Source organism: Lissotriton helveticus, chromosome 8, assembly GCF_964261635.1.
Source record: "Lissotriton helveticus chromosome 8, aLisHel1.1, whole genome shotgun sequence".
In the NCBI taxonomy this organism is placed as follows: domain Eukaryota; kingdom Metazoa; phylum Chordata; class Amphibia; order Caudata; family Salamandridae; genus Lissotriton; species Lissotriton helveticus.
In genome coordinates, this window is record NC_136069.1 from 195,413,265 (window position 1) to 195,439,326 (window position 26,062).

General features: G+C 47.9%; 1 protein-coding gene across 2 annotated transcripts in view; it reads right to left on the bottom strand.

Moving 5' to 3' along the window:
- Positions 1 to 210: 210 nt before the first annotated feature.
- Positions 211 to 26,062, bottom strand: part of LOC144772515 (carbonyl reductase [NADPH] 1-like) — a 102,344-nt gene continuing 76,492 nt past the window's right edge. For both annotated transcript variants that reach the window (XM_078656898.1, XM_078656899.1), the window contains 2 exons: positions 5,252 to 5,359; positions 211 to 3,415 (listed from right to left, as the gene is read on the bottom strand). In XM_078656898.1, coding sequence (XP_078513024.1) covers positions 2,979 to 3,415; positions 5,252 to 5,359 — 545 coding nt within the window. In that variant the 3' untranslated portion in view covers positions 211 to 2,978. The remainder of the gene's footprint in view (positions 3,416 to 5,251; positions 5,360 to 26,062) is intronic.

Consider the following 26,062-nt stretch of genomic DNA (forward strand, 5'->3'; position numbering starts at 1 on the left):
GTGATGTTGCATAGAGAAGTCATTGCAGGCAACTAGTGCCTAGAATTTGGGACCATCAGGGGAAATCCGGCCCTGTTGCGAAGGGCACCGATAGCCGTAATTTTAACATCGTAGCCATTGTTACAGTTGACCAGAACAGTTTCAACACAAATAGGGATAACATTCCATTCCATCCCCTCCAACCAACCCCCCCACCCTATGCATCTCCCTTTGAAGTATCTGTCACCCCATGAACTAAAACTTAGAACACGCTAGGCTATGAAGCTAAGTGTGGAAACAGAGTAGTGGACCCCCTCCATATATCATGGTTTGCAGTTCCCTAAAGAAGGAGCATTAGTGCAATATATCTAGATTCGGGGGCTTCGTGAGAGGTCTGTGTCTTCTGACCGCGGTGATGAAGATCTGGGGGGCCTCTCGCTGAGAGTCCCCTCTAAGCCAGTGGGGCTCTCTGAGGGGTGTGATGGGCCCTGAGGTGTCGGCGATCTGTGCAATCTCGGGAGGCACCACCAGAGGAGGTGGATACCACTCTTTGGGCATTGCACCCCTTCCGGGAGCAGGTACGTAACCTGCGTGTGTTTGCGGGTCTGGCTGGCTGGGAGAATGCCTGGTGCTCGGAAGAGGGGCGCCCGCCTGTGGACAGACCAGACATTCTTCAATAAGCCATGTCCATGCCGCATCTAGGCTGTTGAAGAAGTGGCTATGCTCTCGCAACCACCAAACAGTGTGAAAATTTAAGAAAAAAAGTAAGTAACAATGAGTAACAGAAAGCAGCAGATCTCTATGTTCGTGTTCTTATTTCAAAAGGATGTTTAATAGGATCCACAATCAGCCGACACGTGTTTCATCGTGTTGAAGTGGAGTCAACACGACTCTTCAGGGCTGATGAAATAAAATAAACATATGTATAATACATTTCACTGTAACACATCTAGTGCACTTGTCAGTGATGAAGACGTGCACGGAAGTGAAAGTGACGGGTCGTTACGTGCCTAGTGGCCGTTTAGTGATTACGTACCATGCACATCCACACTCGCAACCTAGTGACGGTGGTAAAGTGCGTGGGTGGCAATAGCACCATTCCTATATGTTTCAACAGTTCATTCACTATTGGCATTAACAATTAAAATCACATGGTTTATCGTCTCACGCTCACGAGGAAACCGCGTTAGTGAAGGATCAGGGTATGAAACGTGTTAATTGTTCCATTCTATTTAAGCATAAAGTGAGTGTATCATGCTCAATACCAAAGTAGGTCGCTGTGCAAAAGTCACATTCATGCGGCTCTAACGAAAAAAGGAAAAACACAAAAGTGTCCATAGTAGCCTACCTGGTATAAAATCCAGGAATAAATGGGTTGATGCGAAAATTGTAAAGTGGATCGATATATCTACACATAGAAAAAGTAAATAAAAGGGAGACACATTAATACGAGGCAAGTGGTGTTTACTACAGGGTGCAGTAGAGCAGTGTTAGCTGTCGCTTACCCTGTAAAATATTTGACGGGTATGTCAATATATAATAAACGTAGAGAACCCTGGTGTCGGGTTGGAAGTTAAGTGATCACACAGCTGTATTGGTCTGTTTAAAATGTTGCTCGTTTCATCCAAATTGAGACTGCACGAGAAGAAAAACCAAAATAAAATAAGGCCCAATGAGAACATTGGAAGGTAAACGATTACAAATCAAGACTGGTTAAAATATTTTCCGGATAATTACTGGGTAAAGCACTCCGTAGGTAAGCGAACTGAGTATAAGGAGACACAAACAGGGGGGGAGACGGTGGTGATTATGTCTCCAGTACAGGGTAAGCGACAGCTAACACTGCTCTACTGCAGTACAGGCAGCGCGCCGCGGGGGCTGTCCCATGGCCGTCACGTCATTGGTAGTGCTAAGATTGACGGCCCTGGGACCCAAACTGCTGGCTGCCTGACTCTGGGAAAGTGAAACTACTAGCAGGTAATGGTAAAACAACAAAACAACGGCGCTGGCCAGCCGCTGCCATTGCTAGCCGCCGGAGCGGGAGGCTGCCAAATCCTGCCAGGGGGCCGCCAGGGCCACGAAACGGATTCTCGTCGTGGCGACCCCTGGGGTTTGGCGGCCCTGTGCAGGTGCACAGTTTGCACATGCCTAGGGACGGCCCTGAGATCAGCTTCACAGGCTTTTGTGGTCTAAGTCAGTGTACCCTTTGGGCTCAGGCGTACTGCTGCTTCGATCACCACTTCACATAGAAGGACTTAAGGAGAGTTCTGGTAGTGGGGAAACATAAGGAGGAGACCGGATGACGGAAGGGTCCAGAGCACTCTTAGAGTGCGACTGCCATATCTTGACGCCCGCAGCCACTCCTACCTCTTTCCTGTGTATGTGTGTGGCCTCCCAGTTGCTTTTGTCTGTCCCTCACCCTTCCTCCTAATAGAGTTCACATCTCACCAGTTTATCTCTATTTACAGCCAAGGCCTATTTTTTGCCAGTGCTTTTTAACATACCTATGAAATATTTCACATGGTGACTTAAACTCCACTTTCATCAGACAAGCCATGAAGTCTGCTTCATGAATAATGCTGGGCCTAGCTCATTTAAACGTACAATAGATAAAACTGGTTCACTGCATATAAATTCAAGACATTTTGTTAAAAAGAACAAAGATATACACCCTACACTGAAAATGAGTTCAATAGCATATCAACAGTCTTGTCAGGCAATGGTAATTAACAAGATTTGCCCAAAATTAATTTATTGAAAATATTTGTATATAAAATTGGAACCCTCTTTCTTCATCAGTGCAACATGACACTTACAATTTTAGATCTCATGCATTTAAATGTACTTGTAAAGCATGTGGTAACACTGCATTCAACTTAGAGAAATGACATTAACATTGACAGCAGTAGTTTTTAAGTGAAGGAATGGGATTTGGAGAAGTACAAATAAGGATCCTCCTTTCTACTTCACTTCACCTTTTCAAAATGCAACATTGTTTTCTACCACTTCACCACATTTTCTTTACAAACAAATTGACCATGGGGTCCCGCTGCATCACTGGGTAAGAGTGCTAAATAAACAGGTGTTTCGGCTCCCTGGTCAGGAGAATATAGGGCTCTGTCGCCGCCCATGTCTGTCCTGATCCATCCAGGACAACAGGTGTTAAGAAGTATTCCATCAGCCCTCCTTTCTTCGTTCAACTTCTTGGCTTGAATCATTGACAGGACGGTGACTCCAATTTTGGAAACTCCATACGCTGAGTCGGGCCAGCCCTCCTGGCCGTGAATTCCTTTCTTGGTATCTTCAACAAACTTTTCCATGAGTGTTACCAGCTCGTCTTCTGTGATGGTCTCACTGCGGAACATCTCTTGGAGACCTTTGCTGCAAGAGGCCAAAGCGCGTTGACTAAGAATGCTGGACACATTCACAACCCTCCCTGTGTGAAGAAAGGAACTCTTACGTTAATTTTAGGAAATTCATTAACAGAAAAAAATGAAATACCAAAATCTGAAATATAAATCCCTTATAATAAAATTCCTTTATTTCTAAAATAGCCATCACATACCAGGGATAAAGGATTCAAGACCTTTGAAAGAGGACTTCAGTTGTAAAAAAAGATACAATTCTGAACTGTATACAATGTTTTTTCTGAACTGGAAATGGAGTCTTTCCTCAAGACCAATCTGTGTTCCTCAGAGTGCCCACTCTCAGCCTCCCTGCTCACCTGCCCAGTGATACCAGAGCTCCCTCTGCCTCCTCAGTAGAATATGCCCCCTCTCCGCTGAACCACGACGACTCCCTAACATCTGTCCTCTTTCCACTTTTTGCATTCCATCTGCCATTGTTCATGATCTGCACACCTTAACACATCTGCCCCACGCTCACTACCATGAGCGTTCCATGTTCAGCTTGCAATGAATGCCCCTCATTTATTACACCCTTGCTGTTCATTCAGTGCCTCGTCTCCTCCCTGTGGTCTCTCTTATGTGTTTCACAGGTCTCACCCACATCCCCCCAAGTCAACCTTTCTGTTCAGGTTCCTCTATGAGCTCGTCCTCAGCTCTGCCAATGTCTGGACATGCAGGGCCAGATACAGCCCATGGACCGTAGAGCTCATGGGAGTCTCCCAAATGGAAGTTGGGAGGGAAGACCATCAATGTTGTATGAAGTACAGGAGTAGATAAATATTGCGTAATGGGTTGACGTAGACATTGAGTTCTGGCACAGCTCAGCCTTATTATTAAACCAAAGGCGTACTTAGACCATCATTATGAGTGGCCTATTGGGAGATGAGTTATATATTCCACTATGAAAAATAATGCCAAAGGGCTCAGTATTTATCGGCCCGATAACTGCAAATACTAGTTTTTCCCATCCAAATTAGTAATAGCAAGTGGATGTTGGTGCTGTACTCACCACAATCTGCTTGTAGAGTTACTTGCCAATTATTTTCTCACGGTAATTGTCAGCAGGTTTGATCTGCTGAAATTCACCTAGGGAAATTGTGGGGATGCAGTAATTACTGCTGAACCCCGATTCCAATCGTGATCGGAAAAAACAGGCCACTCTAAATCAGAGCTATTGAGTCAGCATAGCATCTTTTGTTATATTCACTGTGCTGATCATGCAGTTTCTTCAGTGGTTGACCACTTGTCTTGTGACATTTACCACACTGAGTTCATCATGCAAGGAGCTCACAGCCACACACACCACCAACTACTGAATGGTCAACAATGGCTGGATATTAGTACTGTGTCATGTTGAGGACCTTGTGGTGGTTTGCATCACTGCAGAACAGTTGGAAACAACAAACTAACAGATAGAATGTTCCCTCTGATTAGATTCCTGGAAACCTTTTAGGCAACTGATAATTTCCATTAATGTGTTCCCACTTTGGCAAGGAAGCCTAAGAACACTCACTGTTGGTACATGAGAAGCCTGCAAGCCTCTGGCTACATTTATGGGAGCACAGCTGTCTCTTTGTCGAAAGAGAGAGGGGGGATTAGCTGATAGATAAAACATGCCAACAAGCAATCCAATGCCATCTAGTATGTTTACACTTGTGGAGTGCTTGAACAGCCAATGTCAATCTCTCACTGTTACATCTAGTTGAGTGTATGTCCTACAGCACGTCCGCAGTCACTCACAATCCTACAGTTTGCACGGAGCTGACTTGGGGGGTCGGGTGTCACATGTCTGTTCCAGACATCAGCACATGGAATAGGAGACAGTCGTCCATATAGATGTACAATATTAGAAGCTTAGCGCTTACCATGTGGCTTCATGAGTGGTAACATCTCTGTGCAGACATCCCTGGTAGCAAAAAAGTTGGTTTTCAATGTCACTTCCGCTTGAGTGTGAAGTGGAGTCTGATCAGCACCTTTTTGATTTGTCATGATAAGGAAAACAAGAAAAAAATAGTTTAAGACCTTACAGGGGGCTGCTTTACATCGTTAATAATTTACTGTATTTTCTGTGGTGCACAGACCACAGATCATGGAGCCATCCATCGATTATATTGGTTCTGGAAACCAATTTAAACAAAAGTAAATAGTTGCTGTAAACTTTAGGTACATAAAAAATACTAACTACTCTAATTCATGATCACTATTTCTTCCACAAAATGTTTCCTTTACTTGCAGTCAATCTGTCTAATTCCTCGTCACTCTACGTAGAATTGTATCTCCTTCTGCTTCATCTCAGTACCCAAAACGCCTTTCATAAAACATGGACCATGAGTGGTTCACGCAGGGCGTTGGCATGCATGGACATTCCACAAAATGCTAGCACTCTGGATCGCACTGTTCCAAGAATATATTATGGATGTTTTTCTCAGTAGGTAATTCTGGGTTTTCTACTGTCATCCTTCTCCCCTACTTCATGCAGTGGTGACACGGCTGTTAACGTGCACATACATGTTACATGCAAGCCAGGTCTGATTATATATATATATATATATATATATATATATATATAGAGAGAGAGAGAGAGAGAGAGAGAGAGAGAGAGAGAGACAGACAGACGGACAGACACGCTTACCATGTTTTTTTTAAACTTTATTTTCGAATTTGCCCAGTTATCAGTGATACAGAATTGTTAGATCTCTGTCAGTCATAATACCCAGATGTTTAAAGCACAAATGCATATATAGGTGTTGCACGTAAAATAGATCTATTATTTCCAAAATGTCTGAATCTTTACATTATTCAAATCTCAGTCCCCGCTGTCCCCACGGCCCCTTAGTCCACCTACAGTTAATACTTTTTCCCATTGTATTCTTGGCTATTACAGAAACACAAATCCCAGCCATTGGAAAAGGCATTACTTCAATATGGGGCTCTAGAAGTATGCAACAATGTGTTTGTTAAGCATGTGCAATTACCCTGCTGCCACAGGGACTAGCCCCTGCTCCAGTTGTGAATTCGAGTTCTGCCGCATTGTTTCCACGTATGTCTGATAAGGGCCCCAAAGGTCCTTAGGGCGCGACAAACTAGGCATCACTATTTACGTTGCAATATGCCAGGCTGCGTAGCCAGCCCTTCAGCTCAGGCATGGCTCTACGGCCCCAGTTTGGAGACACTTCTCTCTTCACCAACAGCAGACCCAGGGACGCAAATCTTCTGACCTTTTTAGGGAAATTAACAGTGTATCCTAGAAATGCTACTTCCGGAGAGGGGAGAAGGGTCAGATTAGTCATGCTTCCTAGCGCGCTGTGGACTTGTTCTCAATAGTTCTAAAGCATAGGACAGGTCCATGTTAGTTGTGCAAAGTCTGTGTGCGGGGCGTTACATTTCTGACAATTGTGTGGTCTAGAAGGATCTAATTTGTGTGCTTGGGCAAGAGTAAAGTAAGTGCAGCGTAGGAATTTAAAGTGGGGAAGTCTATGTCCGCTATTAAGAGAAACTTCCTTTGTGTCCTCACAGCACCTCTTCCACTGATCGTCAGTGATGGTGCGACCTAAATCGTTTTCCCATGCAGCACGTATCTTATCATCAGTCACCGGCCTCATGTCGACAGTTGCTTTGTAAAGTCTGGATAGAAGATGGACACCCGACTCGCTCTCTATGATTAACGTTAGTGGCGTGAACGTGACAGGTTCTACGGGATAGGTAGGCCGTGTGGTGCGCAGAGCAGAATGGACTCGCCCCAAGACGAAGTTGTCCATAAAGGAGATGTCTTGGAAACGGGCATCTTCCAACACCGAGAAAATGTGCCCCTCCGGGTATAGATCCCCAATTTTGGAAACATCAATTTTGGCCAGAGTGCGATGTACTAGTTTCTCTCTAGTTATTGGCAGCCAAGGAGGATTGGGGAGGGGTAGGGCAGATGAATACAGTACAGTGGGTCCGGCGAGCCGACGTACTTATCCCACCCCCAGGTAGTGGTGGAGACCTTCTGTATATCGATCGGGTCTATGGTGAGGCCCTTCGGCAACATAGTGGCCAATTTCTCGGGAAGGACGAGATCTGCCTCCGGGTGCAGGAATGGGATTCTGGCAACCGATGGAACCAGGTGTAGGAGCACTGGGCCACCAGATAATATAATTGGAGGTCAGGGACCCGTACCCGCCTCTACTATACAGGAGAGTGAATACCTGCCAACGGACGCGTGCCCGTTCCCCTGCCCCGTACCAATCGGATTAGGTGCTTGCGCAGTGTAAAAAAAAAAGTTTGTCAGGGGTATGGGAAAATTGTTGAAGAGGTATAAATATTTGTGAAGCACTATCATTTTAAGTATGGCGACTCTGCCCGTTATAGATAAAAGCTTCAGCCATCGTTCCACTTGAGTCTCTAAGGCGCATATTGCTCGCCCATAATTTAAGCTGAGGATCTGGGCAGTATCTAGGTGAATGTGGATGCCTAAATATTTTACAGAGTCATTGCACCACGCTAGAGGGAACTCGCAATTCCATGGAACTGTACTGCTGGTCAAAGGGAATATCACCGACTTGTGCCAGTTGATACCCAGTCCCGAAAAACAACTGAATCTGAGTATTTCTCGCACTAGCGGAGCTAAATTATTCTGGGGATCTCTAACATAGAGAATTGTGTCATCTGCATATAGTGAGACTAGTAAATGGCCCGTGTTAAACTGCAAGCCTCTATGTAGTTGCCGTTCTTGGAAATGTTGAATCAGAGGATCCATGGCCAGGATAAACAGAAGAGGGGATAATGGGCACCCCTGTTGAGTGCCGCGGGTGAGCGAGAAGGACCAGGATAAAGTGCCGTTTAGGCAAAGTCTTGCAGTGGGCTTGCGATATAGCAACACAGTGGTGGCCACAAATCCTATTGGCATGTCCATGCGCTGCATAATCGAGAGTAAGAAGGGCCATTTCAAAAATCAAAGGCCTTCTCCGCGTCAAGAAGGATTGTGGCTGCGGGAACGTTAGGATCGATTCTATGAATAACGGAGAAGACTGTTCTAAGATTTAATGAAGTGGAGCTTTTTGGGACAAAACCTGTCTGGGCCGGAGATATGATGTACTCCATCAACTGTGAGAGGCGATTGGAGATAATTTTAGCTAAGATTTTATTATCTAAGTTTAATAGCGACAGGGGTCTGTAGGAGCTACAGAGAGACGCATCTTTGTCAGGTTTGGGGAGAAGAATAATGACAGCCTCACGGAGTGTTGGGGGCAGTATCTGTTTCTCCTGCGCTTCGGCATATACTTCTATCAGCTGTGGCACCAGTATGTCCTTGTAAGCCTTATAGGAATCGCCAGCAAAGCCATCCATGACATAGGTTGAAGAGCCACGAAGAGCGTCAATGGCACCCAGGACATCGGCCTCTGATATCAGCTCAGCTAAGAAATCCTGCATTTCTTTTCTAAGTACACCAGTGCAATTTTGGATAGATAGGCTTGCCGGGCCATAGAATCGCTCCCTACTTTGCGCGTATAGGGCCGAGAAATAGTCCAAGAACGTATTTCGGATCTCCGTAGTAGAGTTGCGTGTCCGAGTATCGGAAGTGCGCAGCTCTGTGATGTATGCCCTTCCGTACAGGGGCCGAAGGATCTTCGTCAATACCCTGCCGGGCCGCTCTCCTTCCCCATATCGCTGGGCCGACTGATATTTACTCAAATATATTAACTCGCGATCTGCAGCCTCGTGGAACTCAACAAGAGGGGCCAAGCGTTTTCCCTCTGTATCCGAATTTGACGTGCAGAGTGTGATGGAATCTAAGTTCATGAGTTCCCGTTTGTTAGAAGCGGCTGTCTCTAGTTGGCAGAGGTATACACTTCTGACAAATAGGGACACACCTTTTCTAGTCAGGGCAAGGGGATCACACACTTAGATAACCCCTGCTCACCCCCTTGGTAGCTTGGCAAAGCAGACAGGCTTATCTCAGAGGCAGTGCGTTAAGCATTTATGACCACATACAGTAATAAAGTGAATACACTACAAATGGACACGACACAGTAGTATTATAAAAATAAGAATGTTTATATAAGGCTTAGCACAAGACCAAATAACGACAAAAATATACCACAATCTTAATAAATACTCTTGGAAGGAAAAATAATAGTTCAAGCACGGTTTCTTCTTAGCACAAAGTCTTTAGTAACAAAAGCAACTCTTCTTCTTTAAAACACAGTTCTTGGCAACAATGTAACCCACACGGGAGTCACACGACGTCGAGGCAAAGTTAATCCAAAGGTTCGGCGTCGACCGCGAGGAGCGCTACGTCGAGCCCGGAGTCGCACAGACCCCCACAACACAGTACCTTGGAAAAGTGAAGCACTAGATGATCAGCGGCGTCGAGATGTCCGGCGTCGCGTCTTCGGCGTCGATCGGGCCTCGGAATCGGGCGATCTGCAGCGGCGTCGACCGAAGTCAGGCAGGAGCAGCGCTCACGAGGTGAAGCAGGATACGACGTCGTCGATGTCGATGTTGCAAGAGTGAGCAGCATTCACGGCGTCGATAGGGCTCGGCGTCGATGCGATCAGCGGCGGCGTCGACACAGGGTCACTTGGAGCTGGAGCCGAACTCGCTACTCACTGGCGTCGCTACTGGCGTCGATCGGGCCCGGCGGCCGGCGTCGAAGGTGCGGGACACTGGAGCCGTTACTCACGATGTCGAGCTGAATTCGGCGGCGTCCGTCGGCGTCGAGATTGCTGGATTCTTCAGAGGTGCTGGATTTCAGGTTCCAGCAACAAGCACTTTCAGCAAACAAAAGTCCTTTGACCCTGTGACTTCAACAGGAGGCTGGCACTTCTTCCAGCCCTTGGAGATTTTCTTAGCAAGTTTGAGAGTACACACTCAGTTCCTCTCTCCTGGTTCCTTGGCAAAAATAAAGAAGCAACTGCAGGATTCCCCCAACAAACAGCACTCTGGCAGAAGGGGTGGACAGTCCTTGGATCAGCAGGCTTCTTGTCCTTGGTTCAGGTTTCCTTGTCAGAAGTGATCTAAATTCTTGGTTCAGGGGTCCTTCTCTTATACCCCTTTTTGGCTTTGATCCCTTTGTCCATGCAGGGGAATTTCCCCCCATCTTGGGTTTGTTGTGGGTGTTGCCAGGCCTAGGCACCTGGCCTATTCACTGTGCAGGGCAGAGTCTTCAGCCGCCCAGCAGGAGCGGAGCCAGCATTGTCACTGGCAGGGGCAGGGCCATCAGTTGCCCGGCAGAAGGTGGGGCCAAGAAAGTCCCTGGCAGGCACAGAGTCATCAGTCGCCTGGCAGGGGGGCGGAGCCAGCATTGTATCAGGCAGGGCAGGCTATCAGGAGCTACTCTTCCCCTACTCTCAATGCAAATGCCCCACTCACCCCACACTGACTCATTCAGACCTCTGGAGCCACCCAGCTCCTGTCACACGCACACCAGAACCAGCAGAGACCGGTAGACAGTTAGACAAGAAAATAGCTACTTTCTAAAAGTGCTATTTTCAAACACAGAGTCCAAAAACCATCCACACAACGGATGCGTTATTAAACCCTGAGTTCAGGGATACCAAACTCGACATTGCACCATGCTCCCCGAGCCCGCTAGGATTATAGCATTAATAATTCTGGCAGCCCATTCTAACTGATGGAGAGCAGGTTACCTTACAATAGTGAAAAACTAATATGGCTGTAATTCACTATTAGGACATGCCAACCTTGTCAGGCTTGTCCTACCTTATGCTTACAATGCACCCTGCCAGTGGGCCTACCATAGGGGTGACTAACATGAAGTTAAGGGAAGGTTTAGGGACTGGCAAGTAGGTGTACTTGCGCAGTCCGCGTGACAGTACCAGACTGCACGTAGGTCTAGCAATGGCAGACCTGTAGACATACTTTTACTAGGCCGCTTCTGTGGGTGGCACAACACGTGCTGCAAGCCCACTAGCAGCATGTGTATTTACAAGCCCTGGCACTCCTGGTGCACTCTACTAGGGACTGACAGTAAACCAAATAATCCAAACATGGAATTCAATCAATACAGCAATTTCACATAGGGAGCACTTGCACTGTGGCACTGATCAGCAGTGGCATAGTGCCCAAAGCCATATACCAGCAAAAACATCGTAAACAGAGGAGGCAAACAGAAAAAATGGAGGAGAGACTCATGCCAATGATGTCAGGTCTAACACGTGTCCCCTCCAGCTGAAATGTGGGGAGAACTACCCTTACCCTAGGGAGTCCTCATCACTAAGGCGGAAAAATCTGGACAGACCATCAGCATTGGCGTGATCTGTGCCAGGGCGGTGTTCCACCGTGAAGTCCATCCCCTGTAGGGAAATGGACCACCTCAACAGCTTTGGATTCTCACCCCTCATCTGCATCAACCATCTGAGGGGCCTGTGGTCTGTCTGAACCCGGAAGTGAGTCTCAAACAGGTAGGGTCTTAGCTTCTTCAGCGCCCAGACCACAGCAAATGCTTCTCTCTCTATCGCACTCCACCTCTGTTCCCTGGGAAGTAACCTCCTACTGATGAAGGCTACAGGTAAGTCTCGGCCCTCTTCATTCACCTGAGCTAGAACAGCCCCCACGCCATGCTCTGAAGCGTCCGTCTGGACAACAAATTCTTTAGAAAAGTTGGGTGCCTGGAGTATGGGTGCTGTGCACATTGCAGTTTTCAGGGTGTCAAAGGCCGCCTGACAGGCGTCAGTCCAGATCACAAGTCGTGGCTGCTTCCTGGAAGTCAGCGAAGTCAAGGGGTGCACAATGTTACCATAATCCTTGACGAACCTCCTGTAGTAACCCGTGAGACCCAAGAAGGCTCTCACCTGAGTCTGGGTTTTGGGCGGTGCCCATGCCAGGATGGTATCAATCTTGGGTTGCAGGGGGGCCACCTTGCGCTCCCTACATGGTGCCCCAAGTACACCACTGAACCCTGCCCAATCTGGCACTTACTGGCTTTGATTGTGAGGCCTGCTCTGCGCAGGGCCAACAACACTTCCTGGAGGTGGCGCAAGTGTTCCTCCCAGCTGGCGCTGAACACTGCGATGTCGTCCAGGTAGGCGGCACTGAAATCCTCCAGTCCAGCCAAGACCTGGTTGACCAACCTCTGGAAGGTGGCAGGGGCATTCTTCATCCCAAAGGGCATAACCCGGAACTGGTAGTGCCCATCTGGTGTGGAGAATGCTGACCTCTCTTTTGCCCCATCAGTCAAGGCGATCTGCCAGTACCCAGACGTCAGATCAAACGTACTTAGGTACCGGGCAGCCCACAACCGATCTATGAGCTCATCAGCTCTGGGGATGGGGTGCGCGTCAGTCTTGGTGACTGAATTGAGTCCTCGGTAATCCACACAGAACCGAAGTTCCGGTGAAGCACCAGGCGCTGCAGCCTTCGGGACCAAGACCACTGGGCTGGCCCAAGGACTGCTAGAGGACTCAACCACCCCTAAGGCAAACATTTTGGAGACCTCCTCCTTGATGTATGCTCTGACCTTGTCAGTCACTCTGTAAGCCTTGTGCTTCACAGGAGTGCTGTCCCCGGTGTCCACATCATGGACACACCACTGAGTGACACCAGGAATCAAGGAAAACAGATCAGGGAATTGTCCCAACAATTGGCGACAATCCTGCTGCTGTTCAGGGGTCAGTGTGTCAGAGAGGACAACACCATCCACTGACCCATCTTGCTCTTTTGCATACAGGAGGTCAGGAAGAGGCTCACTCTCCTCCTCCATTCCAGCATCTGTAGCTAGGAGCATGCCCACTTCGGACCCTTCTAAGTGGGGCTTCAAACGGTTGACATGCAGGACCCGCAAGGGGTTCCTGGGAGACTTCAAGTCCACCATGTAGGTGACATCGCTCTTTTTCTCCACAACCTTAAATGGTCCAGTCCACCTGTCCTTGAGCGCACAAGGTTCCACAGGGGACATGACCCAAACTTTCTGTCCAGGCTGAAGCTCCACCAGAGTGGCATTCCGGTCGTACCACCGCTTCATCTCTTCCTGGCTGGCCTCCAGATTTGCCTGAGCAAGATCTCTGAAGCGCCTAGTCTGGTTCCTAAAGGCCAGCATGTAACTGTATACATCCTGGGGAGGTTTCCTGGGAGATTGCTCCCAGCCTTCTTTGACCAGACTCAAAGGTCCTCTTACCGGGTGTCCATACAAAAGCTCAAAGGGGCTGAACCCTAGAGACTTCTGTGGCACCTCACGGTAAGCAAACAACAGGCATGGCAAGAGGACGTCCCATTTACGCCTCATTGGTTCTTCCAGACCCATAATCATGCCTTTAAGGGTACGGTTGAATCTTTCAACCAACCCATTACCTTGAGGGTGGTAAGGAGTGGTGAACTTGTAGGTTACCCCACACTCCTTCCACAGAGACTTCATATAGTTGGAAATGAAGTTGGTGCCCCGGTCTGACACCACCTCTCTGGGGAACCCCATTCGGGAAAAAACACCCATCAGTGCCCGTCCCACCACGGGGGCCGTCACTGTTCTGAGAGGGATGGCTTCCGGGTACCGTATGGCATGGTCCACCAAGACCAGGATGAACCTGTTGCCCAGGGCTGTCTTGGGGTCCAGGGGCCCAACAATGTCAATCCCCACCCGGTCAAAGGGGGTACTGACCACGGGAAAAGGTTGGAGGGGAGCCTTCTGCTTCCGCCCGCTTTTCCCACTTGCCTGGCAAGTTTGACAGGTCTTGCAATGGATATCTGTATCCCTTCTCATCTGAGGCCAATAAAAATGGGTGACAAGCCTGTCATAGGTCTTGTCCTGCCCCAGATGTCCAGCTAACGGAACGTCATGAGCCAACCCCAGTAGGAAGGCTCTGAAGCGCTGGGGTACCACCAGCACACGGGCTGACCCAGGCTCAGCAGCCTTAGGCTCGCTATACAGGGGATCGTTCTCCCAGTAGACCAAATGTGACCCTGACTGATCACCTGTTGTCTGGGCTGAGGCCTGCTGCCTCAACCCACAAGAGAAGGGCACACTTTTTGTTCTGCACAAAATTCTTCCCTGGAGGGACCACCATCCTGCTGCCAGAGGGTCAGCTCGGGCAGGTCTCCCAGTTCAGCAACTTGTTCACCTGTGGGTTCCAGGGCATACCCCTCAAGGTCTGCCTCCTTCTGGACCACGGGAACTACGGGGGACGGTTTCCCGCGCCCCCTGCCTCTTCTCTTCACAGCTGGGTCCTGGGCCATATTTTCAGGCTCCAGAACCCCATCAACACCCTTACTTGCTGTCATCGAGCGAGTGGTTGCACACACCCACTCTGGCACACCCAACATTTTCAAATGTGTCTCCCTCTCCACCTTAGCCCAAGGGGAGTCTTCCAAATCATTGCCCAGGAGACAATCAACAGGCATGGCGGGCCTTACAGCAACTTGAAGAGTACCTGAAACTCCCCCCCATTCAAAGGGAACCTGAGCTACCTCACACTCTCTCTGGGAGTTGTCAGCAACTATCACAGGGTAGAATGCGTGGGGAACAACCTGCTCTCTGGACACCAAGTGACACTTGACAGCTGTCCCACTCGCTCCGGTGTCTCTGAGAGCTTCCACTCTATGGACATTAATGGTCACCCACTGCCTATATTTCTTAGTGTTACTAGGCAGAGGGGGTGGAGGGACCATTTCCATGTCTCCTAAAGAGACCAGGGACATCTCTGCGGGACCCTCCCCACCATGGGCAACTTCTCCTCCCCTCCCAGGGCTACACTCGCCAACTGATGGGGTGGTGCACAGGGTGGTGCACTTGAGTTCTTCAAGGAACACTGAGGATCATAAAAACGGTGTCCCACCTGCTTACAAGCGAAGCAGGTCATTGGGCCCCTATGACCAGGTTTACCTGGCGGGGCCTCTGATTTCTTCACAGGGGGAGGCTGGGAACCCTTCCCTTGGTTCCCTTGGGGATTACTTTGGGGCCCTTTCTGGAACTCCCTCTGTTTACCCTTGTCCCCCCCACTCTTCTGCTGGGGACCCTGCCCACCTTTAGCTGAGTCTCCCACTGGACCCTTGTGGACCCTGGTACTGACCCAGTGGTCCGCCTCCTCAGCAAGTTTTCTAGGGTTAGATATCTTGCTATCAATAAGGTGCTGGCGCAGCTCTGGAAAACAGTTATTAGACAAGTGCTCCCAAGCAAACAAATCATAAAGAGCATCATAACTTTCCACTTTGCTGCCCTTTACCCAACCATCCATGGCTCTGCAAAAAAATGACACATATTCAACCCACGTAGTACCAGGCAATTTCTTACATTCTCTAAAGGCCTGTCTGTACTTTTCTGGGGTTAGGCCATACCTTAACATTAAAGCATCTTTCATATGAGTATAAGACATTCTATCCTCAACAGGCATGTCTAACAGGGTATCTCTTCCCTCATTCACAAAGCGACCCCACAACCCCGCTCCCCAATCCTTCTCAGGGACCCGGTGGGCTAACAATGCTAACTCATATGCTTTAAACCATTGACCAATATCCTCATTCTTCTGAAAATCTTTGATCACATCTTTAGGAAAATAAAACCTACTTTGTGCAGGCACAGATGGGATGCTGCCACCAGAGGGATTCAATTCTAACTCTTTAGCTTTGAGCTCCAACTCCCTCAACCTGGTATCACGCTCCAAAGCTAACTTCTCTCTTTCAAACTCCAACCTTTTGATCTCCAGATCAGCTTCTCTCCTGCCTCTTGCATTCTCTATCTCCAACTGCCCATCTATCTTAAGTTTTGCCATTTCCATGTTGTATGCTCGCTCCTTTGCCCTTTCTTCTCTTTCTTCAGGAGAAAGACCTTTGGAGGAAACACTGCTGCCAGGAGGAGATGTAGGCCCATTCACTGGCACTTCCTCCTCCCCTTCCCCTGTCGGTACCACCACCGGATCAGAGGGATCTCTGGCCTCTAACCAGGCCTGCAATGCTTTGAGATATTCTGGTCTCCTTGAAATGCCTGTGGTAGGAACTTTAAATTGCTTGCAAAAGGATTTCAGCTTTCTTACTGGATAGTCGTTTATCTTACTCCTATCAAATTCCTCCACAATAACAACAGGGGTAGTGACTCCGGCATCACTCATGGTCAAAACTGGCAGTTTCAAAAATCAAGCTTCAGGAAAGCGGAGAACAAAAATAGGATATCCAACCAAAACAGATTGTGGCTGCGCTATGGTCTGCTTTCACTATGTAGCGCACACTAATCACTGCACATGGGTCATAAATGCAAAGTTCAAATCCTCACCGCTGACCCACCAATGTTAGAAGCGGCTGTCTCTAGTTGGCAGAGGTATACACGTCTGACAAATAGGGACACACCTTTTCTAGTCAGGGCAAGGGGATCACACACTTAGATAACCCCTGCTCACCCCCTTGGTAGCTTGGCAAAGCAGACAGGCTTATCTCAGAGGCAGTGCGTTAAGCATTTATGACCACATACAGTAATAAAGTGAATACACTACAAATGGACACGACACAGTAGTATTATAAAAATAAGAATGTTTATATAAGGCTTAGCACAAGACCAAATAACGACAAAAATATACCACAATCTTAATAAATACTCTTGGAAGGAAAAATAATAGTTCAAGCACGGTTTCTTCTTAGCACAAAGTCTTTAGTAACAAAAGCAACTCTTCTTCTTTAAAACACAGTTATTGGCAACAATGTAACCCACACGGGAGTCACACGACGTCGAGGCAAAGTTAATACAAAGGTTCGGCGTCGACCGCGAGGAGCGCTACGTCGAGCTCGGAGTCGCACAGACCCCCACAACACAGTACCTTGGAAAAGTGAAGCACTCGATGATCAGCGGCGTCGAGATGTCCGGCGTCGCGTCTTTGGCGTCGATCGGGCCTCGGAATCGGGCGATCTGCAGCGGCGTCGACCGAAGTCAGGCAGGAGCAGCGCTCACGAGGTGAAGCAGGATACGGCGTCGTTGATGTCGATGTTGCAAGAGTGAGCAGCGCTCACGGCGTCGATAGGGCTCGGCGTCGATGCGATCAGCGGCGGCGTCGACACAGGGTCACTTGGAGCTGGAGCCGAACTCGCTACTCACTGGCGTCGTTACTGGCGTCGATCGGGCCCGGCGGCCGGCGTCGAAGGTGCGGGACACTGGAGCCGTTACTCACGATGTCGAGCTGAATTCGGCGGCGTCCGTCGGCGTCGAGATTGCTGGATTCTTCAGAGGTGCTGGATTTCAGGTTCCAGCAACAAGCACTTTCAGCAAACAAATGAAGTCCTTTGACCCTGTGACTTCAACAGGAGGCTGGCACTTCTTCCAGGCCTTGGAGATTTTCTTAGCAAGTTTGAGAGTACACACTCAGTTCCTCTCTCCTGGTTCCTTGGCAAAAATAAAGAAGCAACTGCAGGATTCCCCCAACAAACAGCACTCTGGCAGAAGGGGTAGACAGTCCTTGGATCAGCAGGCTTCTTGTCCTTGGTTCAGGTTTCCCTGTCAGAAGTGATCTAAATTCTTGGTTCAGGGGTCCTTCTCTTATACCCCTTTTTGGCTTTGATCCCTTTGTCCATGCAGGGGAATTTCCCCCCATCTTGGGTTTGTTGTGGGTGTTGCCAGGCCTAGGCACCTGGCCTATTCACTGTGCAGGGCAGAGTCTTCAGCCGCCCAGCAGGAGCGGAGCCAGCATTGTCACTGGCAGGGGCAGGGCCATCAGTTGCCCGGCAGGAGGTGGGGCCAGGAAAGTCCCTGGCAGGCACAGAGTCATCAGTCGCCTGGCAGGGGGGCGGAGCCAGCATTGTATCAGGCAGGGCAGGCTATCAGGAGCTACTCTTCCCCTACTCTCAATGCAAATGCCCCACTCACCCCACACTGACTCATTCAGACCTCTGGAGCCACCCAGCTCCTGTCACACGCACACCAGAACCAGCAGAGACCGGTAGACCGTTAGACAAGAAAATAGCTACTTTCTAAAAGTGCTATTTTCAAACACAGAGTCCAAAAACCATCCACACAAACGGATGCGTTATTAAACCCTGAGTTCAGGGATACCAAACTCGACATTGCACCATGCTCCCCGAGCCCGCTAGGATTATAGCATTAATAATCTTGACAGCCCATTCTAACTGATGGAGAGCAGGTTACCTTACAATAGTGAAAAACGAATATGGCTGTAATTAACTATTAGGACATGCCAACCTTGTCAGGCTTGTCCTACCTTATGCTTACAATGCACCCTGCCCGTGGGCCTACCATAGGGGTGACTAACATGAAGTTAAGGGAAGGTTTAGGGACTGGCCAGTAGGTGTACTTGCGCAGTCCGCGTGACAGTACCAGACTGCACGTAGGTCTAGCAATGGCAGACCTGTAGACATACTTTTACTAGGCTGCTTCTGTAGGTGGCACAACACGTGCTGCAAGCCCACTAGCAGCATTTGTATTTACAAGCCCTGGCACTCCTGGTGCACTCTACTAGGGACTGACAGTAAACCAAATAAGCCAAACATGGAATTCAATCAATACAGCAATTTCACATAGGGAGCACTTGCACTGTGGCACTGATCAGCAGTGGCATAGTGCCCAAAGCCATATACCAGGAAAAACATCGTAAACAGAGGAGGCAAACAGAAAAAATGGAGGAGAGACTCATGCCAATGATGTCAGGTCTAACACCGTTCTATACGTGTCAGCGTGTTTCGAAGGTCTTTAAGTACTCCGGCATGTTTGGAAATGCATACGCCGCGTATATACGCCTTAAAGCCCTCCCAAATAACCACCCGCATGTCCACTGACCCAGTATTGATGGAGAAATAATCCTCAACGGCTTCACGCACCTCTGCGTTAAAGAGGTCATCAGGGAGGGTGCGGCTGGGGAATCTCCATGGTCGCTCGTAACCCTCTGGGCGAGTCTGCACCGGGAAACGGTCGGAATAGGACCTTGGTAGTGTCGCCAGCGACCGGAACCAACTGGCAACGCCAGAGGAAACCAGCCAAAAATCTATCCAGGTCCAAGTGTTGTGTGGGCCAGAGTAATGCGTATATTCTGTATCTGTCGGATTATGTTGTCCCCAAATATCTAGGAGTGACTGTTGCTCGCATAGCTCTAGCAGTGCGTGTCGCGCTCTAAGTTTGGAGTCCGGAGAGGTGGCTGTACTGTCTAAGCCAGGGTTAAGAAGTAAATTGAAGTCTCCCCCAACCAAGAGAAAAGTAGGTACCAGCCTCATCAATTGGGCAGATGTGGAATGAAAAAAATCAGGGGTGTCTGTGTTCGGGCCATATACGCATACCAGCGCCATGCAATGCGCCATGAGCGTACCCATGACAGTGACGTATCTGCCCTCATCATCCTCAACCACAGAACTGAGGCGGAAAGGGATCCTCTTACGTATAAGAATGGCTGTGCCCCTTGCGTATTTTCTGTAATTGGCGAAATACCTACGTGACCCCCAGCAAGCAGCAAAGTGGGCCGTGTCTGATTTGGGTAAATGTGTTTCCTGTAAATGTGCAATGTCAACATTGTGTCTCAATAAAGAGTGGACCACCTGTCTTCGTTTGCGGTTGTCACTGAGACCTCGAACATTCCAGGACATTTTTTTATTTTTTTTATTTGTTTCATTCCAGGACATTAATGACAAACCAGAGGGACCTTCAATGTTTTCTACCTGGGCCATCCATTGTACATGTCAAACATTGTGCATTCTAGTAACAGTGAAGAACAAGGAACTGTGACAGTGATCATGACTGACAAACCTCTTGAAACATTTTTATTTTGAAAATCTGTTTATTAGCATAGTGTTTAGAGCAACAGTACAGAGTAGTTACAACATGACAAAACCAGGATTAAGTGTGCTCCTTTGAGTCTAATAACAGCAGATATATTGTACATTTCTAATTTTGTAGTAGTTTCGAAAATGCGAACAAACCCCTCAAGAATTGAAAAGACAAAGTCCCTCCCGCCGCCCGCAGAAATCCCACCCAAGACACTCTCACTATACATGTGTATATATCAAGGTGGTACCAGTTAGCACCCACGGTACAGTTCGAACCAAGTATGCTGTTCCACACAATCAGTTAGTCACATGAGCAATAGTGACACTGGGTATCACGTATCAAAGTCTAGTGCACCACTTTTGTTTACGGTACATGGAAGCCCATTGAAGCAGGACACAGTTCAGTTTACGGGCAACGAAACAGTAGACTCATCATTATCACCCCCTGACTCAAACCTCCCCAGAATGGTAAACCAGTCCAATGAAATTGGTGTTTTCCTGAGGCCCCTGCGTTCTTCACGCTGTAGCTCTGCACCCTCCGCTTTGCCCCAGCGTATCACTTCTGTTTTCCACAATTCGGGGTCAGGTGGCTTGGGTGACTTCCACCGCATTGTAATTGCACATTTCGCCAGTAACAAGGCTACATCTGCAAAACGTGTTGCTACGCTCCTCTTGCGCGCTGTTGGGCCCATCCCCAGCAACGCATATTCCAGGGTGAGCGTTTGTATCAAGGCACCTGCTTCCGCGAGCGATTCATTAATTGTGGTCCAGTAATAGCCCAGCTTGGGGAAGTTCCACAACATGTGTGCCAGCGAAGCGTCGTCCATAGCGCAGCGAGGGCAGGTGTCTACTGCGTTAGGGAACATAGCGTGTATGCGGTGTGGTGTTAAATACGCTCTATGCAGGACCATTAGCTGAATGAACTTAAATTTGGGGTTCCTAGCTACTTTTTTGGGAAATTGAAGGATCCGCTCCCATTCCTTGTCCCTTAGTGGCCTCCCTATATCGCCTTCCCATTTGGTCTTGAGAGGCGACAGTGAGACTGCCCGCCCTGTTCTGATGCTAGCAGTGAGCCATTTAGTTAGGTGACTTCCCGACCCCATGAGGTACTGCATCGTCAGCAAGGGGTTCGTGGGTGGTTCTACTCCCTCAGGCGCCCACCTACCCATTACATAATGTCGGAGGCCAGCATGCAGAAGGAACGATCCCCCGGGGACACCTAGTGCGGTCCTGAAGTCTTCAAAGGACAGCAACTTGCCCTCAGCAAAAAGGTCTCCTATGCGTGTTACACCAGCGTCGTGCCACGGTACAAGTTAATGAGATGTGAGTGGACCCGACCCCAGAGGTATACCCAGTAGTGGAATTGTGGGTGCATATGATGACAACGGGGTCGTGTATTTCATCGCTTTCTGCCAGTATTGGACCGCAAGCCGGAGGAGCGGTGGGGTGTCTCTCGGTAGTTCCGAGCGGGGCAATAGTAAGACATGGATTTTCCCTTTAGAGCGATCGTCTTCTGTCATGTTAATCTCATGTAGATTTCGGCCCGCTAGCCAATAGGCCAGCCATTGCAGTTGACATGCGAAGTTGTAGGCCCTGAAGTCTGGTACTTCCATACCTCCAGTGCCGGGGGTGAGCTGCAACTTAGTAAGGCCTATGCGCCGTCGCCCCGGCCCCCATATGAGTTCTGTGAGGAGGGTATCTAGTGCCTTGAAAGTCGTGTCAGGGATCAGGAACGGCAGGTTAGTGAAATAGTAAATGAGGCAGGGAAGCATCACCATTTTGGAGATGGCTACCTTGCCAGCCACCGATAGAAGTAAACAAAAACAATGGCCGGGCAGATTGAGTTATTATAACAATGCACCACCTAGTGAAATCAATTGCTAGGTTGGACAACCATTTGTATTGAGTTAATTCTTATTTTATAGAGTTTTTTTAGAAAGTTTTTTGGCATCAAAATACAACACGATATTTACACAAATACATAAATACATTCAATCCACTGAAAAAACATATCAAACAGAATGATTAAACAAAAGAATTATCACAGAGGTGTTCACATGGACAACTGTACTATGCCTCAAATAGATCAATTGATGAGGCACCAGTCCTGAATGAAAATAAACAAGTGGACTAGCGGATTGTTACATTGGCCTACTTGTTAACACCAACACAAGATACACAATGAAGTTCATCACAGAGTGCTATGACTAGGAATAACACATAAACTGCTGGATAATTTACAAGTGTATTAATTGATTCCTATCAAGCCCCATCTATTTTGTATCTTGGAGGTAAGAACGTCGACGCGTTTAGAACCCAAAATGATTCTGCGGGTTCTCCTCAGGACTCGGAGGTCGCTGTCACTGTGAAGTAATAATTAAAAAGTGATGTCAGTGAGGAAACTACCTCTAGGGACCTCCTCTCTCAGACTCAAACACTCTTGAAATAAAAGTACCTTATTGATGAGGGGTTCGGGTCGCTCCCTGTGAACAGATAAGGTAAAAAAATGTCTGTTTAAGATATTGCTCCACTGTCCCCCTTATGCTAAGCTTGTAAGCCCCTGACCATAACATACCTCGTTAAATGCGCATACAATGCGGGAGGCGGGTGCCGGTACACGTACGTTTATCAATGTTCAGATCTTTGTGGCTACAGGAAAGAGAGGGACCTTGCATTAATGCCCGTATATTGTGCACCTCAATTGCTTAGCCGTTCGGTAAGATACCAAGTCCTACCTTCGTGTTTGGGCCAAGTTCGTTGTGACTGCACGCGTGTGGAAGCGGCGGCCGCCGCGCGGGCTTGTCGGCTGTTAATACAAGGAACGTGCGATTAGGGATCTGTTGGTCTTCCCACCCTCTCTTGGTGTGTAGGTTGTGCCTGACAAATGACTTACTTCTCAGCGGAGTTGTGAGCGCTTCGGTCCGGCACCCGTCTACTTCTGAAAAAACAGACACGTAAACCCAAAGGGGCGTGTCTTCTTGTATTTAAACAGGCTGCGGTCCCGGTGTCTATTGGGAAACGTAGTTTATTCGTCAATGTCTTTATACTTGGAGGAAGGCTGTATTCCAAGTCGTGGGACTCGTATTTGGAGAGACTAACGTCCCTAGGTCTATGGCGACGTAGTTCAATGGAGCATCTTTTTACAGGGGTTGTCTGTAAGTTCATGAAGTACGGTCACATTGGCAGCAACAAGCAAAGACAGGTACACGTTGCAAAAATACAAGTTTACATTACAAAAGTTATCATCCGAAGAGCCTCAAGAACAATCTCCCCTATGGACAATTCCTTAGGGTGAGGAGGAATTGTTCTCGGACAGAAGATTTTGTCACTCATGGGGAAGCACTCGCCAACAAGTTGAAAGAAAGAGGATACCCTGGCAAGCTCTTGAAACACTCTATGAAAAGGGCAAGATGGACACCCAGAGAACATCTTCTGCAGAAGAGAGAAAAAACACCAATGGAGCGGATGGTGTGTGTATCCACTTTTGGACCCCACACAACCCCGGTGCAGAAAATCATCCGGAATAATTGCCACCTGGTTGAAGAAGTCATCCCTAAGATTGGCAAACCACTGTTCGCGTTAAAGAAGAACCGTAGCCTGGGACAGCAGATCTCTTCCACTCGGGCTACAACCAGGAGAGAAACACAAAGCACCCTGTTTAATATGGGCCCAGTGAAAGGACATCATAAATGCGGCACCTGCTCGGTGTGCAGCCTCACGATGGAAGGAACACACTTCACAGACGGTAAAAAACATTGGCGGCATGAGGACTTTACGAACTGTAAAACAAAATATGCAGTCTATGCCATAACCTGTCCTTGTGGGAAAGTATATATAGGCAAAACCACACAAGAAGTGCGTCAACGCATAATCCAACATAGATCACGGATTAACAACAAAGTGCTCACAGCACCACTAGTGTCTCACTTTCTGAAAGAAGAACATTCGGTCAGTGATCTTAAATGGACAATCTTGGCAAGCATCAAAAACATCGCGGGGGCCGGTGGTGACCCGGACGCACGACTGGCTCAAAAAGAGGCCTACCTCATTTTGAAATTCGATACTGCTATGTCGGGACTTAATGACCTAAATGAATTCAGCAATCTGTAGTGAATTATCTGCGAACTTGTATTTTTGCAACGTGTACCTGTCTTTGCTTGTTGCTGCCAATGTGACCGTACTTCATGAACTTACAGACAACCCCTGTAAAAAGATGCTCCATTGAACTACGTCGCCATAGACATAGGGACGTTAGTCTCTCCAAATACGAGTCCCACGACTTGGAATACAGCCTTCCTCCAAGTATAAAGACATTGCCGAATAAACTACGTTTCCCAATAGACACCGTGACCGCAGCCTGTTTAAATACAAGAAGACACGCCCCTTTGGGTTTACGTGTCTGTTTTTTCAGAAGTAGACGGGTGCCGGACCGAAGCGCTCACAACTCCGCTGAGAAGTAAGTCATTTGTCAGGCACAACCTACACACCGAGAGAGGGTGGGAAGACCAACAGATCCCTAATCGCACGATCCTTGTATTAACAGCCGACAAGCCCGCGCGGCGGCCGCAGCTTCCACACGCGTGCAGTCACAACGAACTTGGCCCAAACAAGAAGGTAGGACTTGGGGTCTTACCGAACGGCTAAGCAATTGAGGTGCACAATATACGGGCATTACTGCAAGGTCCCTCTCTTTCCTGTAGCCACAAAGATCTGAACATTGATAAACTTACGTGTACCAGCACCCGCCTCCCGCATTGTATGCGCATTTAACGAGGTATGTCATGGTCAGGGGCTTACAAGCTTAGCACAAGGGGGATAGTGGAGCAATATCTTAAACAGATATTTTTTTACCTTATCTGTTCACAGGGAGCGACCCGAACCCCTCATCAATAAGGTACTTTTATTTCAAGAGTATTTGAGTCTGAGAGAGGAGGTCCCTAGAGGTAGTTTCCTCACTGACATCACTTTTTAATTATTACTTCACAGTGACAGCGACCCCCCAGTCCGAGTCCTGAGGAGAACCCGCAGAATCATATTGGGTTCGAAACGCGTCGACGTTCTTACCTCCAAGATACAAAATAGATGGGGCTTGATAGGAATCAATTAATACACTTGTGTAAATTATCCAGCAGTTTATGTGTTATTCCTAGTCATAGCACTCTGTGATGAACTTCATTGTGTATCTTGTGTTGGTGTTAACAAGTAGGCCAATGTAACAATCCGCTAGTCCACTTGTTTATTTTCATTCAGGACTGGTGCCTCATCAATTGATCTATTTGAGGTATAGTACAGTTGTCCATGTGAACACCTCTGTGACAATTCTTTTGTTTTATCATTCTGTTTGATATGTTTTTTCAGTGGATTGAATGTATTTATGTATTTGTGTAAATATTGTGTTGTATTTTGATGCCAAAAAACTTTCTAAAAAAACTCTATAAAATAAGAATTAACTCAATACAAATGGTTGTCCAACCTAGCAATTGATTTCACTAGGTGGTGCATTGTTATAATAACTCAATCTGCCTGGCCATTGTTTTTGTTTACTTCATAGTAGTGGTCCAGGCCGGACAGTGACAGGACCCAAGCCTTTCCTTGTTTTCCTTTGCTATAGAACGGGCGATTGCCCGCATGGCTTTAAGTCAACATAGAGCAATTGGCATTAAGTGAACCCAGGTTCTTGGAGCAATAGAATGGCAGAAAAAGACACACTGTCATTCAGTGAGGAGCATATTCAGAAACTCCTCGCAGACTCATCACTCTTTTCAACGGTCACATTGAGCGGCACAGCTAAGCAGCAAAACGTTGCAGATAAACTGTTAAGATTGCAGAAGAAGCATATCAGGACGGAATTACATGGTCAATTCCTACTTGCAAATCTAAGGGACGGGACAATACCTTGGGGCCTACAGATAAAAAACGTACCGGTGATCTTTACTGACGATCCGGTCTATAAGAAAGGGTTCAGTTGTATCAGCACCAAGTGCAGCAGAGATCTC